The sequence below is a fragment of the Agelaius phoeniceus genome, chromosome 7 (genome assembly GCF_051311805.1).
Source record: "Agelaius phoeniceus isolate bAgePho1 chromosome 7, bAgePho1.hap1, whole genome shotgun sequence".
NCBI classification, from domain to species: Eukaryota; Metazoa; Chordata; class Aves; order Passeriformes; family Icteridae; genus Agelaius; species Agelaius phoeniceus.
This window is the reverse complement of record NC_135271.1, coordinates 19997074-20016309: the sequence shown is the minus strand read 5'-3', so window position 1 is coordinate 20016309 and position 19236 is coordinate 19997074. Positions and strand designations below refer to the sequence as shown.

The 19236-nt window shown below is 39.6% G+C and overlaps 1 protein-coding gene across 1 annotated transcript in view; it reads right to left on the bottom strand.

Annotated features, from left to right (window-relative positions):
* The window catches only part of COL3A1 (collagen type III alpha 1 chain), a 49097-nt gene extending 34028 nt beyond the window's left edge, over nt 1–15069 (bottom strand). Inside the window, exon 1 of the mRNA XM_077181148.1 lies at nt 14879–15069. Within this exon, the coding sequence (XP_077037263.1) occupies nt 14879–14957 (79 nt within the window). The 5' untranslated portion in view covers nt 14958–15069. The remainder of the gene's footprint in view (nt 1–14878) is intronic.
* Between the last annotated feature and the right edge of the window lie 4167 nt (nt 15070–19236).

Genomic DNA, 19236 nt, shown 5'->3' with positions numbered 1-19236 from the left:
CTGGAGAGCATGGAGGGGCACAGATCCACAGCACCCAGAGCAATGGATTGCTTGGCTGTCACTCTGCTGGAGCACCTACCAGCTCTGCAGTTTAAAATGCTCTTTTCATTTGGAACCATAATAAGGAAGGGGAGAAATTCCTTTTTCCTAGGGCAAGTCATAGTTGTTAAATAAAAATACCATTGTATGGACTTAAAAGAACCTAATACTGTCACTATTTGCACTTGTATGTACAGTTATATGAATTGCATACACATAAAGAGAGATGCATAGCATACACACTTTTCTGTACCCAGATGTGTTTGATTGATTGTAATATTCTGATTTTCAGCTTTTTCATCACTTTCTTAGCCTTTCAAAACCACATATTTTTAAACTATATGTTTAAAACAACAAGGTCCTTATTTACTAGGAAATTCATATCCAAGGATTTGAGCATTCCTACATCAATTTTTTCATAATTACTTTTTTTCATTTATTTGTTTTGTTGTTTTAGTTTTTTTTTTTTTCAGAGATGTGATCTTGCTGCCTTACAGCAAAGAGGCCAGCTCCAATGAGGAGCAGAAAAAGGCTATCTTTCCCCTGTTTTTGCACTGCTAGTTAATAAAGATTCTTTTTCCAAGACAGAAGCAGTCTTTCCTCAGTGCCCAATTTTTTACACTGCGAATACTCAGCTGCCATATATTATTCAAATTATCAATAAAAACCATAGAAATTTAAAATATGTCACAATGCCTGATAATTTTACATTAATAAGGAAATAAAGGAGATTTCTCTGCATTTTTAGAAACTTGTCATTCAGTTATGCTACAGTAGATGGCATCATTTAACAGGAAGATGACAAAAATTTGAAGACATATGGATATAATGATATTCATATTTGCTTCTAACTTTCTGGACATTGTTAAATGAATTAAGAAATAAGCTAGGAGAGCTGCAATGAAAACTGCTGTGGCCTTTGGCAGAATGAAAGTATTAAACAGATTTCCAAAGGAAACTTACATCTGGGAAGACTTGGGGTGTTAAAGACACCCCCTCTGTGCTCAGATGTAGATCTGTGTGTCAGCATGTTATGACATAATGCATTTTGCATTGCTCATAAAGATTAACTGTTTGCTCCAAAATCCTTTGGAAAGCTGATTTGTGCTAAAGCACTGGTGAGTAACATATAGGAATAATGAGGTTATAAAAAAGCTGACTTGTCTGCTTCTAGACTTGTGGTATAACAGCCACATACTTGCCTTAGCCAGCTTTTCTTATTGATTCCTAAACATTCCCATTAGCCTGAGATTTAAGAAACATTAGATCTCAACAGTATTTGTCTATGGCAATGCACAATCTTATTCTTCCTCCCAAAGCCCTAAATATGATGGCTGTACAGCACTTCACTTCTCTGGCACTTACTGCAATGCTTTGTTGGAAGCCCTGTCAATCTCTTGTGCACTGTTATAAAAGTTTAATATTTTAAAGCCTGAATTAATTTGAAATTATGCTGTTTACCGAGCACTCATGTTGTTATAGGTTTTGCTGTGTGTAGCACTTCCCTGGGCCAGCCCAAATACTGAATAAAATAAAAAAAGGCAAGACAATAATTGTTGTATGTTGGTTTTGAATAATTTTCCATTCTAGGAAGACTGGCAGCTGTCCATAAGCAAACCAATATTGAAAGCTGAAAGGAAAATCACAATTTAGTTCCAAAGGACCTATAAGTGGGGTAAATAGAAGAGCCCAAACGTGTGCAAGGGAAAACACAGATGGCCATTGTCATATGGCCTGAAAGATGACAGATGTCATACGGGACATAATCCCAGTCCCAGTGAGGTAAAGGGGAATTTGTTATCATATGAGACTCTGACCTGCTCTGTGGTTGGTTTTGGCTTTGCATTTGTGCAAGTACCATGATCATCACTTAACCACAATTTTATGGCAAAAGGAAAAAATTTCCTAATAGTATCCTCAAAAACCACAGGCTTTTCCACTTTGGACAAAGGCAATGTCCAGCTATTGCATTAGTAGCAGACTTGCATATCCCATTTACAGAGATGTGACTAAAGGGTTAGAAATTAAAAAACATCTTGAACTTGTCTGGTTCTGCCTCAGAGAGGGCAATAGTCCACACAGGGGTGACTCATGATCCTCCAGCAGCTGCCTGATGATGGCCTGGGAAGCAAAACTGAGGAGCTTTGGTCTGTGAGAATCTGATCACAAACACAATGAGTCAAACAAACAACTTCTGCTGTATTTAAAGTGAATCTGGTAAAGGCTAAAGCAGCAAGATGACGAAGGCCTTGCCTCTAACTTTGACAGAATCCAAAGCCTGATGAAGTTAAGAAAAGCATTTGTGTTACTCTTTTAACTGTACAAAACCTGTGCTTCCTCGCCCTGACCTAGTTTTGGTCATTTCCTTTGCAGGATGAGTACTTCAAAAATTGTTTTACATTTCTTCTGTAGTAAATACATCTGTTAATTGCATACCCCAGCACTGTCTGATACATTGTTTAAGCAAAGCACAAAGTAGAAGGAAGATATGTTGTCTATTTTCAATACAAACACAATCATTCTCCCCTACTGGAGTAGGTGGAGGAATCCACCCCAGCGTGTGCAGCAATGCTGCTTTCCATTTCCTGAGCAGAAAAGAATGCCACAGCATCTACCTCGAGGCAAATGGTTTGGGCTCCCTGTCTGGTATGAGGATGATGTTTACAAGAAACCCAAACACACTCGTTCCATCCCATCATTAGTAATGGAAACAGGCAGGCTCATAATGAATGAATTGGCTGCAGCAGCAGGGATGGCCTGGTCTGTTGGCATGTCCGGTCAGTGCTGAGTACTCGAAAGGGCTCAAACCCTGTCTGGGTCACAGCAGTCAGGAAAAGATGTGGAAAAAAAGGAAAAGAAATCGTTTAATCAGTTGGGTTTGTTGTTTTTTTTTTTTAACTGCAAAGCCTTCAAACATTCTCTCAGCTGGAATTGTCTTAATCAGCTAATTAATTGAATCCATTTCACATGATGCATGAGGACATAAGGGCCAATTTAGGTATCCATACATATTAGGATCTTTTCAGGTTTAATAGTAATGATGGAATATTTTGTAAGGCTTGTTCACATGTGATTGAAGGTAATGAAGCCTCCATTTATTAAACCCCTAAATGCAGACCTAAACATCAAAACGTTGACCCAAAGTGGGTCAACCATAAAAATCCATTGATGCTCTGGGAGCTGTAGAAGGAAGAGCTGCTGTCAGGTGGGATGGAAAAGGAGCACGAATGAATAGTTCACAGACTTCCCAAGTTTCACACCAAAAAGGACAGCTACATCCCATGCTTTCAGAATGAAACTGAAGCTTTCTTACTTCTAGGGATTCTTGTCTGCCAAGAAAGCTGGCATTGGAACAGTTCTGCTGCTGCGCTCGTCCCAGTTTTTCCCTTTTCTCAGATGCAGAGTAAGAAAGAGAAAGCTGCTTAAAAGAATGCTGGTTAAGCATTCGGAATACTGTACTTGTCTGTCAGAGGTGTTGCAGCATGGAGTCATGTGCTGTTTCACTGGCAATGTACAGAAGAGTCTGGATCCCTCAGGTGAAGGATCCTTGTGTCACACAGCCAAACTGTCCTTGCTTCGAGACCCACCCAGTGTGTATGTCAGATTACAAAATAAATAAGAAAAAAGCAGGCCTGCACCGGTACAAACAAGTGCTTGCATTTTAAACGGCTCATTCCTTGTTCCCTTCATTTGTTTTTATATGCTACAAATGCCACAACCTTTCTGCAGCCTTTAGAAACTAAGAAATATCAGGATTAGAATATATCCTAAGCATGTTTGTTACCAAGTAAAATACAAAATGCCTCTATTTCCCCTGTAGCTTATTGGGTTTTTTCTAATATTTCAAAATGTGATTTAAAAACTCTAATTTTTCTGTTTTATCTTCAGAGGTTTAGGTTTCACAAATTGCTCTACTTGGGCTCACATGCTGACACCCTGGAATGATGCTCTTCATACAACTTCCAAAGCTCACCCTGCCACAGCAGTGCTGCAAGGAAATCGTGACCAGAGCTATCCCAGCAGAGATGTTGTTACACAACAGCCTCCCTGCTTCAGCTGGCGTCTGGCACGACAAACCATGGCAAAAGAACTGGCTTGTTTCAAAACTGGTAATTAGCAAACAAAGTGCAGGGTGGTTTCTCTGCTGGTTTAGTTGGAGAGGGTTGTTTTTTGGCAGAGCTGTCATTTCAAGCTGAGTCATACAAGGGGCAGGATCAAGCAGACTGCTCTATCACCTTGCTTCTTTTCTTGGGGCTGCCCAGAGAAATGTTGACTGTCTGGTCCTGAACTCATAAAAGTAATTTTGAGGACAAACTTCTGCTGCATTCAAGAGACAGTTATACCTTTTTTTTTTTTTTTTTTAGCTATTCCTTGACAACATCATGGGTCAAATTGCTTTGTGCAAGGGAGGAAGATATTCCTGGATGACCATCTGTGTTGAGATGTTACTCTGGGATTTCCTCTCAAGTGTCCCCTCTCAACAGGCTGACTATGGGACTCAATTATATTTATGCTTCTGTCTTTTCAGTAGAGATCAACCTCTTTTCTTCCAACAAAGCTGCAGAATTCAGATAATTCCTCCCTGATTAAGGGTAACCACTGCCTGATCAGAACCTCACTTGATTTTACTGGGCTTTGAATCAGACCTAAAAATTGTTAGCTTCTAATCATTCTGGTATTAACTGAAGCTCTTCAGTGCCTAAAAGATCAAATCTTTTACTAAGGGTAACATTAGCATTAGAGGAGGACACAAAGTAAGGAGACATTTCATCATAATTCAGACAAAGTCTTTTAGAGGGATCATTGCATCATACTTCAGCTACTCTTCAGTTACTGGTAAAATGCCTATGAGATTTTTCCATCCCCTCTGTTCTTACATTACAATATTTTTTGGCACATCACTTTTTGTGCCATGTGGTGTCATGCTAAAAATAAGGAATAGGCTGCAAGAACTTCTTTTGTGGCTATTTAGTTGCAGTGCTAGCATAAATTCTAATACTACTCTGCAGAAATATGATTTTAAGGTACTTATCATTTGAGTGAATGATACCAAATTCTTCCATAAAGACTTGTCTTCAACTAAGCAAAAATGGACATAAATTCAAGGTCCAATATGATTTCTGATGATTTAATGGATTTATTAGTTTCTTTAAACATGTATTCTGCTCATTCCTTAGGCAGTCAATGAAGACTTCTAGAGTCAGAATCCAAGTGTAAAGGTTATGTTAGTTTTGAACACTTGACCACTTTCCAATTGTATTCCATAAGAAGCTGGCCTAACATATTTCGAAAGAAAAGTAATAGTTCAAGCTCAACATTACTAGGATCAATTAATGGGAAAAAATTATTAAAATACAGCACAAGATTTTGCCAAACTTAAAAAAAAAAAAAGTCAGCCCCAAGGTGTAGCTCAAAGACATAGTTCTGCATTCCTGATTTTAGCTAGGACCAGGCAGAGTTTATAACATTGGAGGGTTCTTTGACACATTTCTTGAATAGGTCTGTCCTGGGAAGAACAAAGAAAAAACTGGAAAAGTCATTGTGCACAGGCTTCCCAGACTCTACAACCACTCTGATAGATCCAAAACCTCATGAGAGAGAGGTTCAGCTTTTGATCTGATAAGAAAAAGGGAACGAATGCAAATTGATAATTGTTGAAGTTTGGTCCACATAGAAACTCATTTAAAACACCGAACTATAACTCCTTAATTAATGATGCTTTAAGCTTCCAGCATGATAAAACCTAAACACTGTGTGGGGAAAAATGTATGACTTTTGTTTTGCATTGTCTAAATTTGTAATTAAAACAATTTTTGGCAGGTAATTAAAATTTCAAGTGGGACATGATCCTCTCTTTCCCCTCAGCTCTGTGAGAGAGTGAACAGATTTATGCAATGCTGTTTCTGTGGTTTGCCTTGGAAGAGATCAGCCTGATTCAATGCTTCTCTCCTGAGGCTGAAGCAGATGGGAAATGTTACAATGGCAGTATAATACATGTGGTAATATCATTTATATTTTCAGATACCTTGGACAAAGTCACCCCAATATAACTCCACAGCCATAATGGATTTACATCTGAGATGAGTAAAGCAGCAGGGGGGCAAATTCTACGCTGGCCTAAGTCCCTGCACGATTTTATTGGTTTCCCTGTAATTTCAGAAGTTGGAAGTAAATGAAGGATTTGGTTCTTGCATTTCATATTCCAGTGAAGGATTAAAGTGCTCTGGCATACTGTCTAAAGAAAAGAATCATATCTTTGGCTGCCAATAAATTAAGGGTATTTGTAATTCAGAAGGTTGTGGTGGGGTTCTAAATGCATAGAGCATCATTAACCTAGATTTATCTGCAAAACAGTTTGTATTCATTCACTCCTTATTCCAGTTTGTACTAATTCACCCCACATCCATTTTGGACAGTTTGTTGGATATGGATTGCAGTATTTGAAATTCTTCTTAATCTGCCTCATAGAGGATATTAAATGGCTATTTGTACCCTGGATACAACGCTCTCATTGTCAACCTCCTAGGGCTACTAAAGTAAGTATTGTGAGGGTTTTCTCAGGGTACTAAAGACAATTTAATTTTGGAGACACTTTTAAATATCAAGTTCTATGTCTGGCCATTTTTCAAGCACAAAGACCTACAGATCTTCCTAACTAATTCCCTTGTGAGGTGAAAATTCACACTTTTGGTGCAGCGAAGAGCCTGCAAGCAGAGATCTGGCTTTTTATTAATATCAGAGGTCAGCAGCCTTGCTACTGAAGTGGCTGCCTGAGGCCTGGCACACATTTAGCTCTCCCTGCTCTGTGCAGCAACAACCCCAGCTGGCACAGAGTGAGAATAAACAGCACCACATAGCCCAGGAGGGCTGGAACATCTGCAGCAGACACAACCTGATCCAGCACAGTTTATCTGTTGCAGTCCTTAAAAGGTATGAGTGGAAGAGCCAGAGCACACCTGATAAATGAAAAGGCTCTGCACAATTCACTTTTTTTGATTCTTCACTGAAAGACATTTACAGCAATCTTTCTCTCTTCGGCTGCTCAGAAATAATCAGTTGGACTAGAAAACCTCTCTTCTTTCTTCCCCCCACCCCTCCATATTAATGCTATTCTGTTCATACAAAAAAGAGGGAGCTACAAAGAGGACCACCCTGCCAACAGCTAAGCCACCAACAGCCTTAGAATATTGTGCAAAGAATCTTCAAAATGTCTGAGCAGATTTCAATTACTCTTTTCAAAGATTTGCAATTCCCACTACACAGCCCATTGTTTGCTTTCACTAGGACATTCCTCTCTTAAACAGCTGGCACAGAATGACTACTGCTCTGCAGGGAAACAAGCAAACACCATACAGTAGATTAAAAGCCAAAACCAGAGAAGCTGTAGGTTTTTTTTTTTTAAAGAGGCTCTCATGAACATAAAAGTGTTTTCCAAGAAAATATGAATCCTATTTTTGCTGCTTATAGCTGAAGGAAAGCATGGGGGATGTAGTTTACTCTCCTTTGATGCTCAGCATGGCAATTACAGTGAACATCAAAGGAACAATGAGCGATGCTTCCCATATTTCCCATTAGCTCTGTTCAGATGAGCAATTGTTTCTGCCTCATCTCTTTGAAAAAAAAAAGATGCAATTTTGTTCTTGCTTATTTTCCTAAAAGAAAATGGAAAGAAGGAGAAGAGAAGAAGCAGCACAAAGGGAAAGAAGAGAGAAAAAAAGATGTTTGCTACAGACAGCCTTCTAATGCACCCACTGGTCACTGGGCGTGAACTGCGAGGAGCTTCAGTGGGAACTGATTATGTCCAGGAGTTTTCCAAGAACTGCCAGAGCTGAATTGCTGTGGGAAGTATTTTCCAGACAGAGATCATCCTTTCATATCTCCTGCTGCAAAACGTGCCTGGGTTGTTCCTATGATTCTGCTGCCCTTTGCAGCGCTGGACTTGGGAAAAAAGGGGTGCCTGAAGCTGCCCAAATAGCCCAAGAAGGGTTTGCACTCAGGAGGAAAGGTTTCACCTGATGGGAGAGCAGAGGTGACTGCTCTCATCCCTCCAGGGTGGGATGCACAGTGACTTGAAAGAGAAATCCAGCACCAGAAAGGGATATGTCTCCAGTGGCTGTGGATAACTTTGCATTTTGCTGAAGACTAAACTCTGCTAAAGTCTTAAATCTAAAAGTCACATCCTTCATTTCTTGACAGTCATTTGGGTGCCCTTTTAGCTGTAGGAGAAGGCCTAGTCTCTCAAAACAAAAAAGCCACATTCAGCCTTGAAATACATATATTTTCATTACCCTCACATTCTTCCTGTTCAAAGTCCTGTGCATGCTTTCTCCTCCCTGGCAGACATCTCTTCATGGAGTACTTGTGTGAATTAAAGCAAGACAAAAATGTGCAGACATTGTTAAAGGAGGTACCATTTGCATTCTCATTCTGATAGTTCATGTTTAAATGAAGGGTTTGACATAAATGGGGGGAAATGGAAGTAGTCTCTGAGCTAATCTGAAAGGAATCTCCTCTGCTAAACTAAACAAAGCCAGAAGTCCCAGAGCTGAAGTTTATCCAAACTAAAGCCAACAAGCGGTTGTTGTTGGAGGGGGTTATATCATGTTTTCCATTGTCATGTTGACATGAAACAGGCAGAGGCTTCCACTTTGCAAACTCAGAGACAAGATTGGCTCTGAAGTGAAAATAAATAAAGAGAAGCAGTGGCTGGAAGTAGGTTAAGTTTCCTCTAATCAAAATTCAAAGAACCTTTCCTATAAAAGAGAAGATGAGAAAAAATAATGACTGCTTAAAATTATAAATGAAAAATACAATGTACTATACCTATATGTGAAAGATGAGCTGCTCTACAGCCAATGATGGATCTCACTCCTCCTAGCACACTTCCAGCATCTAAGATTGGGTTAGCAGACCTCCTCCTGTCTCTCATACTTTCTGATTCCAGTAATTCATAATTTTTTACTTGGAGATTCTCTCTTGATTAACCATAGTCAGAAGCAATGCAAGGGTTAATATTTAATCTTTTTTTTTTTAAGTACAGTCTCAAAGCCATGTGAGAAATATTAATAGCATGGCCACCACATATAAATCTTATTTCCCTGAAACAAAGTCTGACTGTGTTGAATGGAGAAAAATCAGGAAATTCTGTGGGAATTCCTTACAGACTTTTCCAGTGACAAAATGTCTCTTGTCAGGGAAGCCACAGAGAGGACAGAATGGAAAGCTTCATGAACCCTGTGCATCAAAAGACTGAGTGGAAGAAAATCCCTAGAGAAGCAGCTGTCCTGCAGCAGTCACCAAGGTTGTGGGAAGCCACCAGCAGTGAGCCACCACACAGCATCTCTGCCACAGGGACACCACTGCTGTGACAAGCATGGCCCCAGAGAGCCAGCCCTCCAGGAGGAATCCACAGCATCCCCTGGGATGCAGGTGGGCAGCACACTGAGAGCCAGGGCTGCAGCATGCTCTGCACCCAGCCATGCTGCCCTCAACAGCCTGACCTGCAGTTACAGAGGTAAAATAACCCTTTGTGCACCCATCCTGGAGCAGGAATCACATCTGTGCCCAGTCCTCCTTCTGTACAAGGTGTATCACCATGCATATGTAGAAGCAGGGATAGGCTGGCAAAGTATTGCAGCAGGTAAATGATGACACTGAAATTTTTGTTCCATTTAAGGTTGAAGGCTATTTATCATCTGCCAAAAACCAAAATCAGAATGTCTCAAAATTATAGACAATTGGTGGTAGATACTGAACTCTAAACCATGTTAAAGTCATGTAATCTACAATTTACCAGGCTACAATATGGAGAATGGGCTAACAGTAACAATGTTGAATCAGAACAGATTTTATTATACCTTTCTCAAGTCTGTTTTATTTTTTTGGGTGCCACCAATAATAAATTGAACTGTGTCCATCATATCAAACTGCAATGGTGTAGGACCCTAATCCAGTTACTTTAAGACCATAAAAACCCCTGTTTGTTAACAACATATCTTTGCCATTGCCAACAATTTTCCTTTCCTTAACTGAGATCTTTTGCCTAGTTTCTAAAACAAGCATGACTAAAGGACAGCATAATCTGGAACATTAATGGCATGACCATTGCACTAATATCTAATATTGTGAGCTTTGACAAGTTATTACTCCAAACCAACAAATTAAATCTTGCAACTCTTACAGCAGCTGTGGCTTGTGCTCTTCAGCAGACTAGGAACCTACCACAGAAACATCAAGAGTGATACAGTGCTCCAGGTGCCTGCTAGCCTGGGAAAGTGCACTTTGTTATGGTTTGCCCTTCCTGGTAGGCTGAACCTTTCAACTCTGAAGAGGTTGCTTTTAACCCCAAAAGCTAAATGGTGCTCTGCATCGCTTCCATCTCCAACCCTCAGTATGCTGTGCCAATTAGGAGGGCAGGTATGTCCCATTTTCTGCAGATTTCTGATTAAAACAAGGTGTGAACAACACTAGCACATAACTGGGACAATGGATAATGGAACAGTGTCAGTCTGGTTTCTCAGCTAGCCTGTGGAACAAAAAAGTGATGGTAATTTCCCTTTTTTTTTTTTTTGAGCAGCATTAATTACAACTCTCCCCCAGCTGTTGTGTAAGGCTGGCATCAGCAGAGTTTGCAAGTGACACCTGGCTGCTTATTTCAAACCTCAACACTTTGGCAGAAGCTGGAAGAGGAAACAGGATCTGCTTGTAATCTGCAGCACTAAGAGGAGAGCAAATGTAATGACTCTGACCCAGGCATCAACAGTGAGGTTTGTGCCAGCAACAACACCCTTCTACCTCTGCCTCTTCCCCCTGTAATAAAGCAGTGGATGTTTCCAACTCCACCTCCTCTTTCAGAAAAATCAGTCTGTGTAGATTTGGTGATTTGGTCTCAAGTCAAAAACAAATCTGGAAAATAATGAAAGGGTTATATAATAGTCTCATTTTCCTAAGGCTAATGTGTTCCAGGGGTGTGTGATATAAAATGTGTTTATGAAATTTGTCCTATTTCCAAGAACATATATATAATGTCTGGAGGGGGTGGATTCCCCAGGCTTTCATTTAGCATGATTTTTCCAGACCAGAAAGCAATGTTTCAATTTTCCTAAGCATAACCTTGTCTGCTGTGCGCTTGGTAAAAAAATAGCTAGGAAAAATGGAAGAAGAGGAGCAGACCCCAGATATTTCATTACTTTGCATAGTCCAGGTTACTTACGATGGTTAATTATCTCTTGGCACACAAATGTGCATCATCTGGTTTTACTGTCAAAATTCTGGAGGGAAACCTTTCTGAGTTACCAAAACCTTTGAGGAGAGATAGTTCTGTTGTTAGCATTACCGTTAAACTGGAAATTTATCAACAAAGAGCACATGTGTGCAGTGTTCCATACAACTAACTGCTAAACATGACAGTCTGGCAGTCTCACAAATAAACTACATCTGTACAGTACCCATCCACTTCACATGCTACCCAATCCTTCCCAGTTAATAAGAAAAGAAAGCAAAATGGCCAAATCAGCTGTTTACAAGTTTTCTTAAAATATAATTTTTTTCTCTGAGATCAGAAATGGGTACTCAGCATGAAAAGTAATTTGCACGCTGCCTCCTGAAACCTACATGTAATGGTTATATATCATTTTAAAACTGCAATTTGCAACTGAAAGTAGTATGAAAGGTCAATAAGTCTTGTCAGAGAGATTTTAGCATTCAGCCATTACCTCAGAAATGAGTTTCCTGACCAAACATCCAAGATAATACTTGCATTACAAGGAAAACACTAAATTACCTTAGAGCAAAAAATTACTTGGACTAGTACTGAAGGGTTTCTGGCATTGCTGCCACACTGCTTTCAGAGCAGTAGAGTTTTCCTAATGACCTCAGCAAAGTTCCTCAAGGACTGGGGTGTACCTACGAGAAGTGTCCAGCTCTGCCTCACTGAGGTGTCCTTTAAGCATCACAGATGCAGCTGAGACAGGCCCAAATCCATCTGACTTCCCTTTTGGCACTGATGTGAGGGCACTGTGGATGTGCTTCCTTTGTAGGCAGTGGAAACAGCCAAATACCTCCAGTCTGGCTAGCTAAAACTTATTCTGTCTTCTGTTAGTAACTGTCATGATTGCCTCTACAAACTCAAGACAAATGGGATGAGTGCAGGCTGCAAGGCTTAGCAAATGCTTGCACATCTAGGGTGGAGAATGGATTTCTTTCCTAAAGAAGCATTCTAATACCTTACACTTTTGAGTAGTTTAATATGCAGGATGCAAAGGTGCCTTCAAAGGGTGGAACCCAATGTACATTGCTGGACTCTGAATCATCTGTCATGTCCTGAAGTCCTGGCTTCATGTCCTGTCAGCCATCAGGGGGCATGGGCAGGGCTGGAAAGCCCTGACACACATCAGAAAACCTGGATTGTGTCAAAGTGATTTCTCCTCCAGGCTAAAAACATCCTGGTGGGTTACAAGGACACAGTTTTTGAGTTCACAGAGTATTCCTTGCTGCACAGTACCTTGATCCCAAGCTCTAGAAGAAGTTTAGCCTGAGGCTGTACTCAAATCCCCATTCCAAGCTATTACAGCAAGACAAAGAAATGAATAGCCCAGGGGTACATGTGACTACCCTAAACTCAGTGTATACCGAGCAGTTTCCTTAATATCTTGCCAAGTCTTGTGTCCTGGAAGGCTTTCCTAAGGAAAATTTTATATTCACTTACATTTGATACTAACCATATAAATGTTTTTCTTGACAAGAGAGAGCATTTCAGCATGTCTGGAAATTCTCTTTTCAGTTGTGGAAAATTTGGTTTCCCTGTCCATTCCCTGCCCTGCACATGAATTAGTGATATGAATAATCAACTCCTTCAATTATTATTTTCTGTGAGAAAAGCATATTCAAATGTGTGGAAAGAAACATTCTAAAGTGAGGAGAGCATCCAATTTTTAAGGGATAACTAGTGATTTATCAGTCTCTCTGTGTAACCTCATCCCTGTAAATAGTATGGAAGTTAGCCCAGTAAGGAAATGTTACAACACCATGAAACAGGAATGTGGCAGGGAAAAGAGAATAACTCATTCACACTTCATTTGTGTATTGTTCTTCTACCCAAAATTTACCATTTATTGAGTCAAATATATGTTGCACCTCAGAAATGTCCAGGGATATGACTAGAGTGAGGGAAGGAGACCTGGCGCTCAGGAGGGGTTTGTTTATGGAGAGAAATAAAACTGATGTTCCTTCTCTATATTTTGGATTTGCTCTAAGTGCTTATCCTTCTGATGATAGACACAGGTATACAAAAGAACACTTACTGCATTTTAAATAGGAACAATATATATATATTGTCTGCTGCTGTATGCAGAGAAAACTCACAGCACACATTTGCTCCAATTTTATAATCACTGAATTTTATAATCTTTACTCATTATTGGAGAGAGAGTTTGTATATGGCAAAGCAGAAACAGAAAAGGGTCAATTCACAGTAAATTCTGTTTACTCTCTACAGAATATATGCATTGGTTGGGGGTTTTTTCAATAGACACTTAGGCTTAGCCTGTGTCTGTGCTAGGTGAGGGGGGCTGGTGCTGCAGAGGCTGTTGCCTGCTTTGCTCATGCACAGATCCTCTTGAGCTCCAAGTGATCCAGTGCCAACAGGCTGCTCCTGGTGGAGTCACTCACCCCTCAGCAGAGGTCCCTGTCCAGGTATGGTGAGACAGATGGGTTTGCCATGAACTGGCTCAAGTAATTGTTTTCATGATGTGTGTCATACAGAGTAGTGTAGGGTGTGATTTTTAAGGCATTTGGCTTTCCTTTACAGCACTACAGTTTCTTTGGCTGCTGCTTATCGAGTTAATTGTAAGGTTATTCCTCGCCTCTCTGTAGGAATAAATAAATTGCTGATCTTTCATACTTACTGGAGAGAAAAGTGTTTTATCTTAAGGAAGGACTGGTTTACAATATCTGGCAAGCAGGAACTGAGCACATCCAAAAAAGGTCAGCTGTACTTGTGGAATGTCATCTGTTTAACTTAAATACTCATACCACACTTATCTTCACTCTAGGTTGAATTCTTGTATACAAAGTACTTCTCTCCCCTCTGAATTCCATGTTCAGTTGGTTTTTAGTGTTCTTGCTCTCTGTAAACATGCACGCACACACTCACATGGACTTACACATACCATCAACTGCTAATCAGTCTGGTGAAGGGCTGAAACAGCCTGCAGATCCTGATTCAAACTATTGCAGCTGAGGGAATTAATTTACCCTTCTGTTCTATGCCAAAGTAAAAATTCTGTAAGCTGACATATTTTCATATATCACTCTTAAAAACTCCTTCAACAAAACCATTCAGAATTTTAAGGCTCTTTTTTCCTGCATGCAAATTGTTGAAAGAAACCCCCACGCTGCCAGTGTAAGACAAACAAGTACAAAGGAGAACTCCAAATAAAATAGCTGGAAGCAAAGACTTATTCCTTGTGAAAAAGAGCTTTCAGGCAGCACAGAGCTAACAGTTACAATGTTATTCCAAGAGTTAAAAGAAAGAGCTTAGAATCTCCTCGGTGTCTGTAGCAGGAAAACAAGTAAGAACAAGAACAAATGCAGCCAAGGCAGACAGCACTGTACAGTCCTTCTAACTTTAAAGAAAGCAAAGCAAAGCAAAACCTTTGGGATCATACTGCAAATCCCTGCAGCTTTCAGCTTCACCATTAAACATCTGACTGCTGAATTAGTGAAGGAAAAGTGTTCTGGTGAGATTCGTGCATACACACTTCTGACAAGCTATTAAAATTATTGGTAAAAATAAAAATAAAATAAAAACATGAAATCATAAGAAGCTTGAATTACTCACCGACTTGTTGTGCCAAAATAACTGAGGGTTGAAACACGGCAAGAATGAGCAAAGTTACTTTTTGCACAGAGCTCATCATGTCTAAATATTAGACATGAGACTCTCTGTGCAAAAATAAAAATGGGGGGGGAAGAAAAAAATCTGTTCAAAATAGCAACATCGGTTGTTCCCTGCCCTTCCAGCACCGGGCCATGTACAGAACTCAGCCACAAGCATTCCCCAGCTTTGGCCTTAAATAGGAAAAAAATTGGCTTACTTTTCTTTTCCACCCCCTTTACTGAAACATGAGAAGAAGACCCATCCCCTAACAGTAAATGAATGATTAATATTTCTCTTGGCTTTACAGAAGACTAAAGTCAACCAAACAAGATACACAGCACATCTGGAACTTTTGTGTGCGTACGAAAAGCATGCTGACACTGTATATGAGCAGTTAGTGTGCACTCTATGTGACATATATGCACATGAAAAAAAGCCCCATGCCAAAGCACCCGGGGTAAAGCATTTTTTCATGTTAATTAGGAACCAATGGGTAAAACCCAAAGAGAATTTTTAGTTCTTAGTGCTCCCTAACAAAGATAAAAGGTAAGTGGAGGTGTAGCTGCACAGACTGAAAGAATCCCAGAAGTGGAGAAGCAAACCTGGGTATTTCTGCTAATGTGCAATCAGAGTTAATGAAAGGAAGTTCTGAAAATCGCACTTCTGTTCCAGGGCTTTTCTCACATTTCCACCTCACAACGTGATTTTGTGTTACCTGGGGAGAAAGCAAACATTAAAAAAAATTATGAAGAGAACAAGATTGCAAATCACAAGCATCAATCTCTCAAACTAAATCTTTTCAAGTAATTCAGTTTGATGCTGTCATTACAACATTTGAAAGGAATGCAGAACATTTTTTTTTGTCTGTTTGCTCCTCAAACAAGAAGGTAGAGAAGACAAAAAAAAAAGAAATCTTGAAACTACTAATGCCTTTTAAACCTAGTCATTTCTTTGTTCCACACAAAACTTCACTGAGAATAAGATCAGAACATACAAACTTGTTTTCCAAATCAGATGGTTTAAGCAGGTTTTGTTATCAATCTAGTTTTGCTGGGAATATAGCCTTAAAAGACCCCAAAGTGAATGCAGAAAGCTGCCACAGTGGACATCTCTGCTCAAACAATGATCAAACCAATTGCTGCTCTCAGTCAATCAATCTGATCCAGGTCATGTCCTGCAGAAGTGCTCATTCATTTGTTCTCAAGTGTTGCTGAGATTACAGTGACCAGGGAACCATCCCTCCCCTCAATAATTCGTGAGTGCCATGAACTATCATCCAAAAAAGGGGCCCATAGCTCTGTGTGCATCACAAAATAAGAACAGCCTGAAGTTTAATATAGTAGGTACTGGATCTCATTGCAAAACCTATTTGTCTGAAATAAATTTTCACTTAAACTGAAACACCCTTTTCTGCTCGGGTCACCTGAGGTGGAGCAGGTTGAAGCAAGTGTGAAGAGGTCTTGAATAATTTGTCACTTTTAACATATGTCACTTTTAACATATCCTGAGCACTTCTGTGTCTTAAATGTTTATAAGGTATGAATGCCTTGATACATTCCAAAGGAATTACACACCACATTTTTTTCCCCGGATCTCCCAATACTTCATGCTGTCTCTGTTGCATTGGCAGAACTACTTCCTGCAGGTTTGGGTTTTCATATCTAGGATCATATCACTTAACAGGTTAGGTTATTTGGTTTATAGCATTCAAGTAGCTACAATCAACAAACAGATAACCAGCTCCTGCTGAGCCATCCTAGAATATAATACAACAGGCTTCACATTTTTATGCAAGGTCCTGAAGTTATGCTTAGAACATAAAATAATACAAGAAATAATTCCAAGAACCTGGATTTGCTTGTGTCTCTTCAATAGAAATGTACAAACATATCAAACCCTGGATAAAAACCATTCTCAGCTATAGAAAGAGAATGAAACTGAATTAACTGTTATCAAGATCACATGCAGGTCAATTTTCTGTAACAATGTCTACGTGTTTGCCACAGTGATTGTTTAATTTTAATGAGGCCTAATGACTGTTACTTGGTAAGTGTTCACATTTGAGGAAAAAATAGAATTTATTCAAGGTCTTTGACTTAAAGACACTTTCACATTGAGTTCTGCAAATTTTTTAGCCTGTTTGACAATAATAAACATTTCTCTAAATTTCTTAAATTTAAGCTTTTAAAAAAAGAACAATCTTGGTAACTCCCTTATTTTCACTAATGCTTGCCTTCAGTTTTTACACTGCAACACTTGTCTGAGTAAAATTTAAATTTTGACTTTTCTGGATTGCCCACCTTAAATATTATGCTATTCTATAGCTAGATTATGAGCCCAAATTTATCCCTAACACCTACTATTTGCCATGGGCATTGGAGTATCAACATATGTTGATTCTCCAATGTATTCTGTACAAATCAAGTTGTGCTTGAATTTGAACAGAAATGAATCCTGGGGTTTCTGTATAGAAGTATAAACCATATCTTTGATGATTACATCCCATAAAAACAATAATCCTTACTTGGGGGCTGTAGTGTATTTGCTGTGTTTCAAGGAACAATGCACACCAATGCTCAGCTACATAAACACTCCTCATCAGTGTTACCTTCATATAATAATGGTTGTAGAATTGATTTCATAACTCTAGTGTAAAACTCTCTGGAAATTGCCACTTACTGTCACAAGTCAATTCCTTTTGAGTGGCAATCACCATTTTACTTACATGGCCTGAGGAGGCTGTGGCACAGCAACATTCCTTGAACATCCTCTGCACACTTTGGGTTCAAAATCTTCCTTTGCACATCCTCTGCACAGAAACAGCCCCCCTAATAAACAGGTTTTTGAGTCTTGCAGGCAATTTTGGATTATTTAGTAGGTGGCTCTTGTTTAATACATCTTCCTAGGGGTGCAATGTCTAGGCATCTGGACTAAACTGGAAAAGGTACTCACATCAAAATTGGGGCAGCTTTGATGGAGGAACCTGAAACAATCGCTTGTAAAAGTTATTGAATGCATTTGTGCTCTATGGTAGATACCATAAAAGATGTGTAGATCAAAACTGTTGGCTACCTCTCCAGCAGATGCTGGAATATTCATGCAATCTGGGATTCCTTGTGCCTGTTTGAGTATTGTGGTTAGTGACATTCTGCCTAAGAAAGACAAATGAGAGATTTGCTTTTACATATTTATCAAGTGACCTCTTGTCCACCCTGCCAAATGATCAGTCCTTATGTAAGTAAATTATATAAGTGTTGCTTTAAAAGTTCTCGAAGTTCTGGCCTGTAGAATCAGTTGATAAATATTCCTTATTTCTGAGAGCTTCATGTGAACTGAGAATCTTCAAATTTTGCCACTGCAGTTACTCCTATGCCAGTAAAAAGAAAGGTTTTTTGGTTTTTTTTTTTTTTTGTTCTATGTGGATTTTAATAATAGTAAAGAATCTCCAAATTGGAAAAGGAGTGTACAGTTTCACACAAATAAAGCACCATGAATAGTGCAAATAGTGACAGAAAGCACAGTGGGTCAAAGAACCCATAAGAAAAACTGCATCTAAAAAAAGAAAACCTGAAAACACAGCCGTATACTTCTCAACCTTTCCTGTTTGTGAGCTAGAAGCAATGCAAACTATGACTGATGCCCTAACGGACTATTACAGGAATGAAGGCAGGCAAAGCAATGAAATGGTTTCGTTCTTCTCCCATCTTTCCATTTTCACTGAAATTTTATCCTAAGACAATGGGAAATCAAGTTTTGAGACCCAGCCTCTTGTTCTCATGTCCTCTTTTTTGAGCTTTGCACATTCTCAAGGTTTCCACAAACTAAAATTCTCTTTTTTTTCCAAAGTCCTGTGCAGATTAAATAAAATCCTTCATCTGAGTCATGTTGGGAACTAACTGTGTTACAGCACAGCTGTGAAGGCTCTTAAGGGTGAGCCAACATTATGACTGCATAGGGGTGAAGCAGAGACAGCACCCACAGCATTTTCTCTTCCCAGCAGGAGGGACAGAAGCCAAAGCAGTTTAATGACCTCTGGGTGTACTGAGTGCTGGGGAATTTGACATCCATGGCCAGGGCGGGGTTTCTCCGTTCTGAGCACGCACCTTCCTCTGTCTCCAGGGATGGAATCCATTAATGCAGAACTTTGGCTCCACGCCTTTGTGAGGATGCTCCTCCTTTTCACCGAGGTGTCAAAATTATTTTGAAAGGAATCCTTTCTTCTCATCTCTAATCCAGATTTCCACTTGGCAACTGGAAAAAACCCCAGATCTGCACTTCTTAAAGAAACAGCACGGTCCTGTGCACCTAAGGAAGTACTT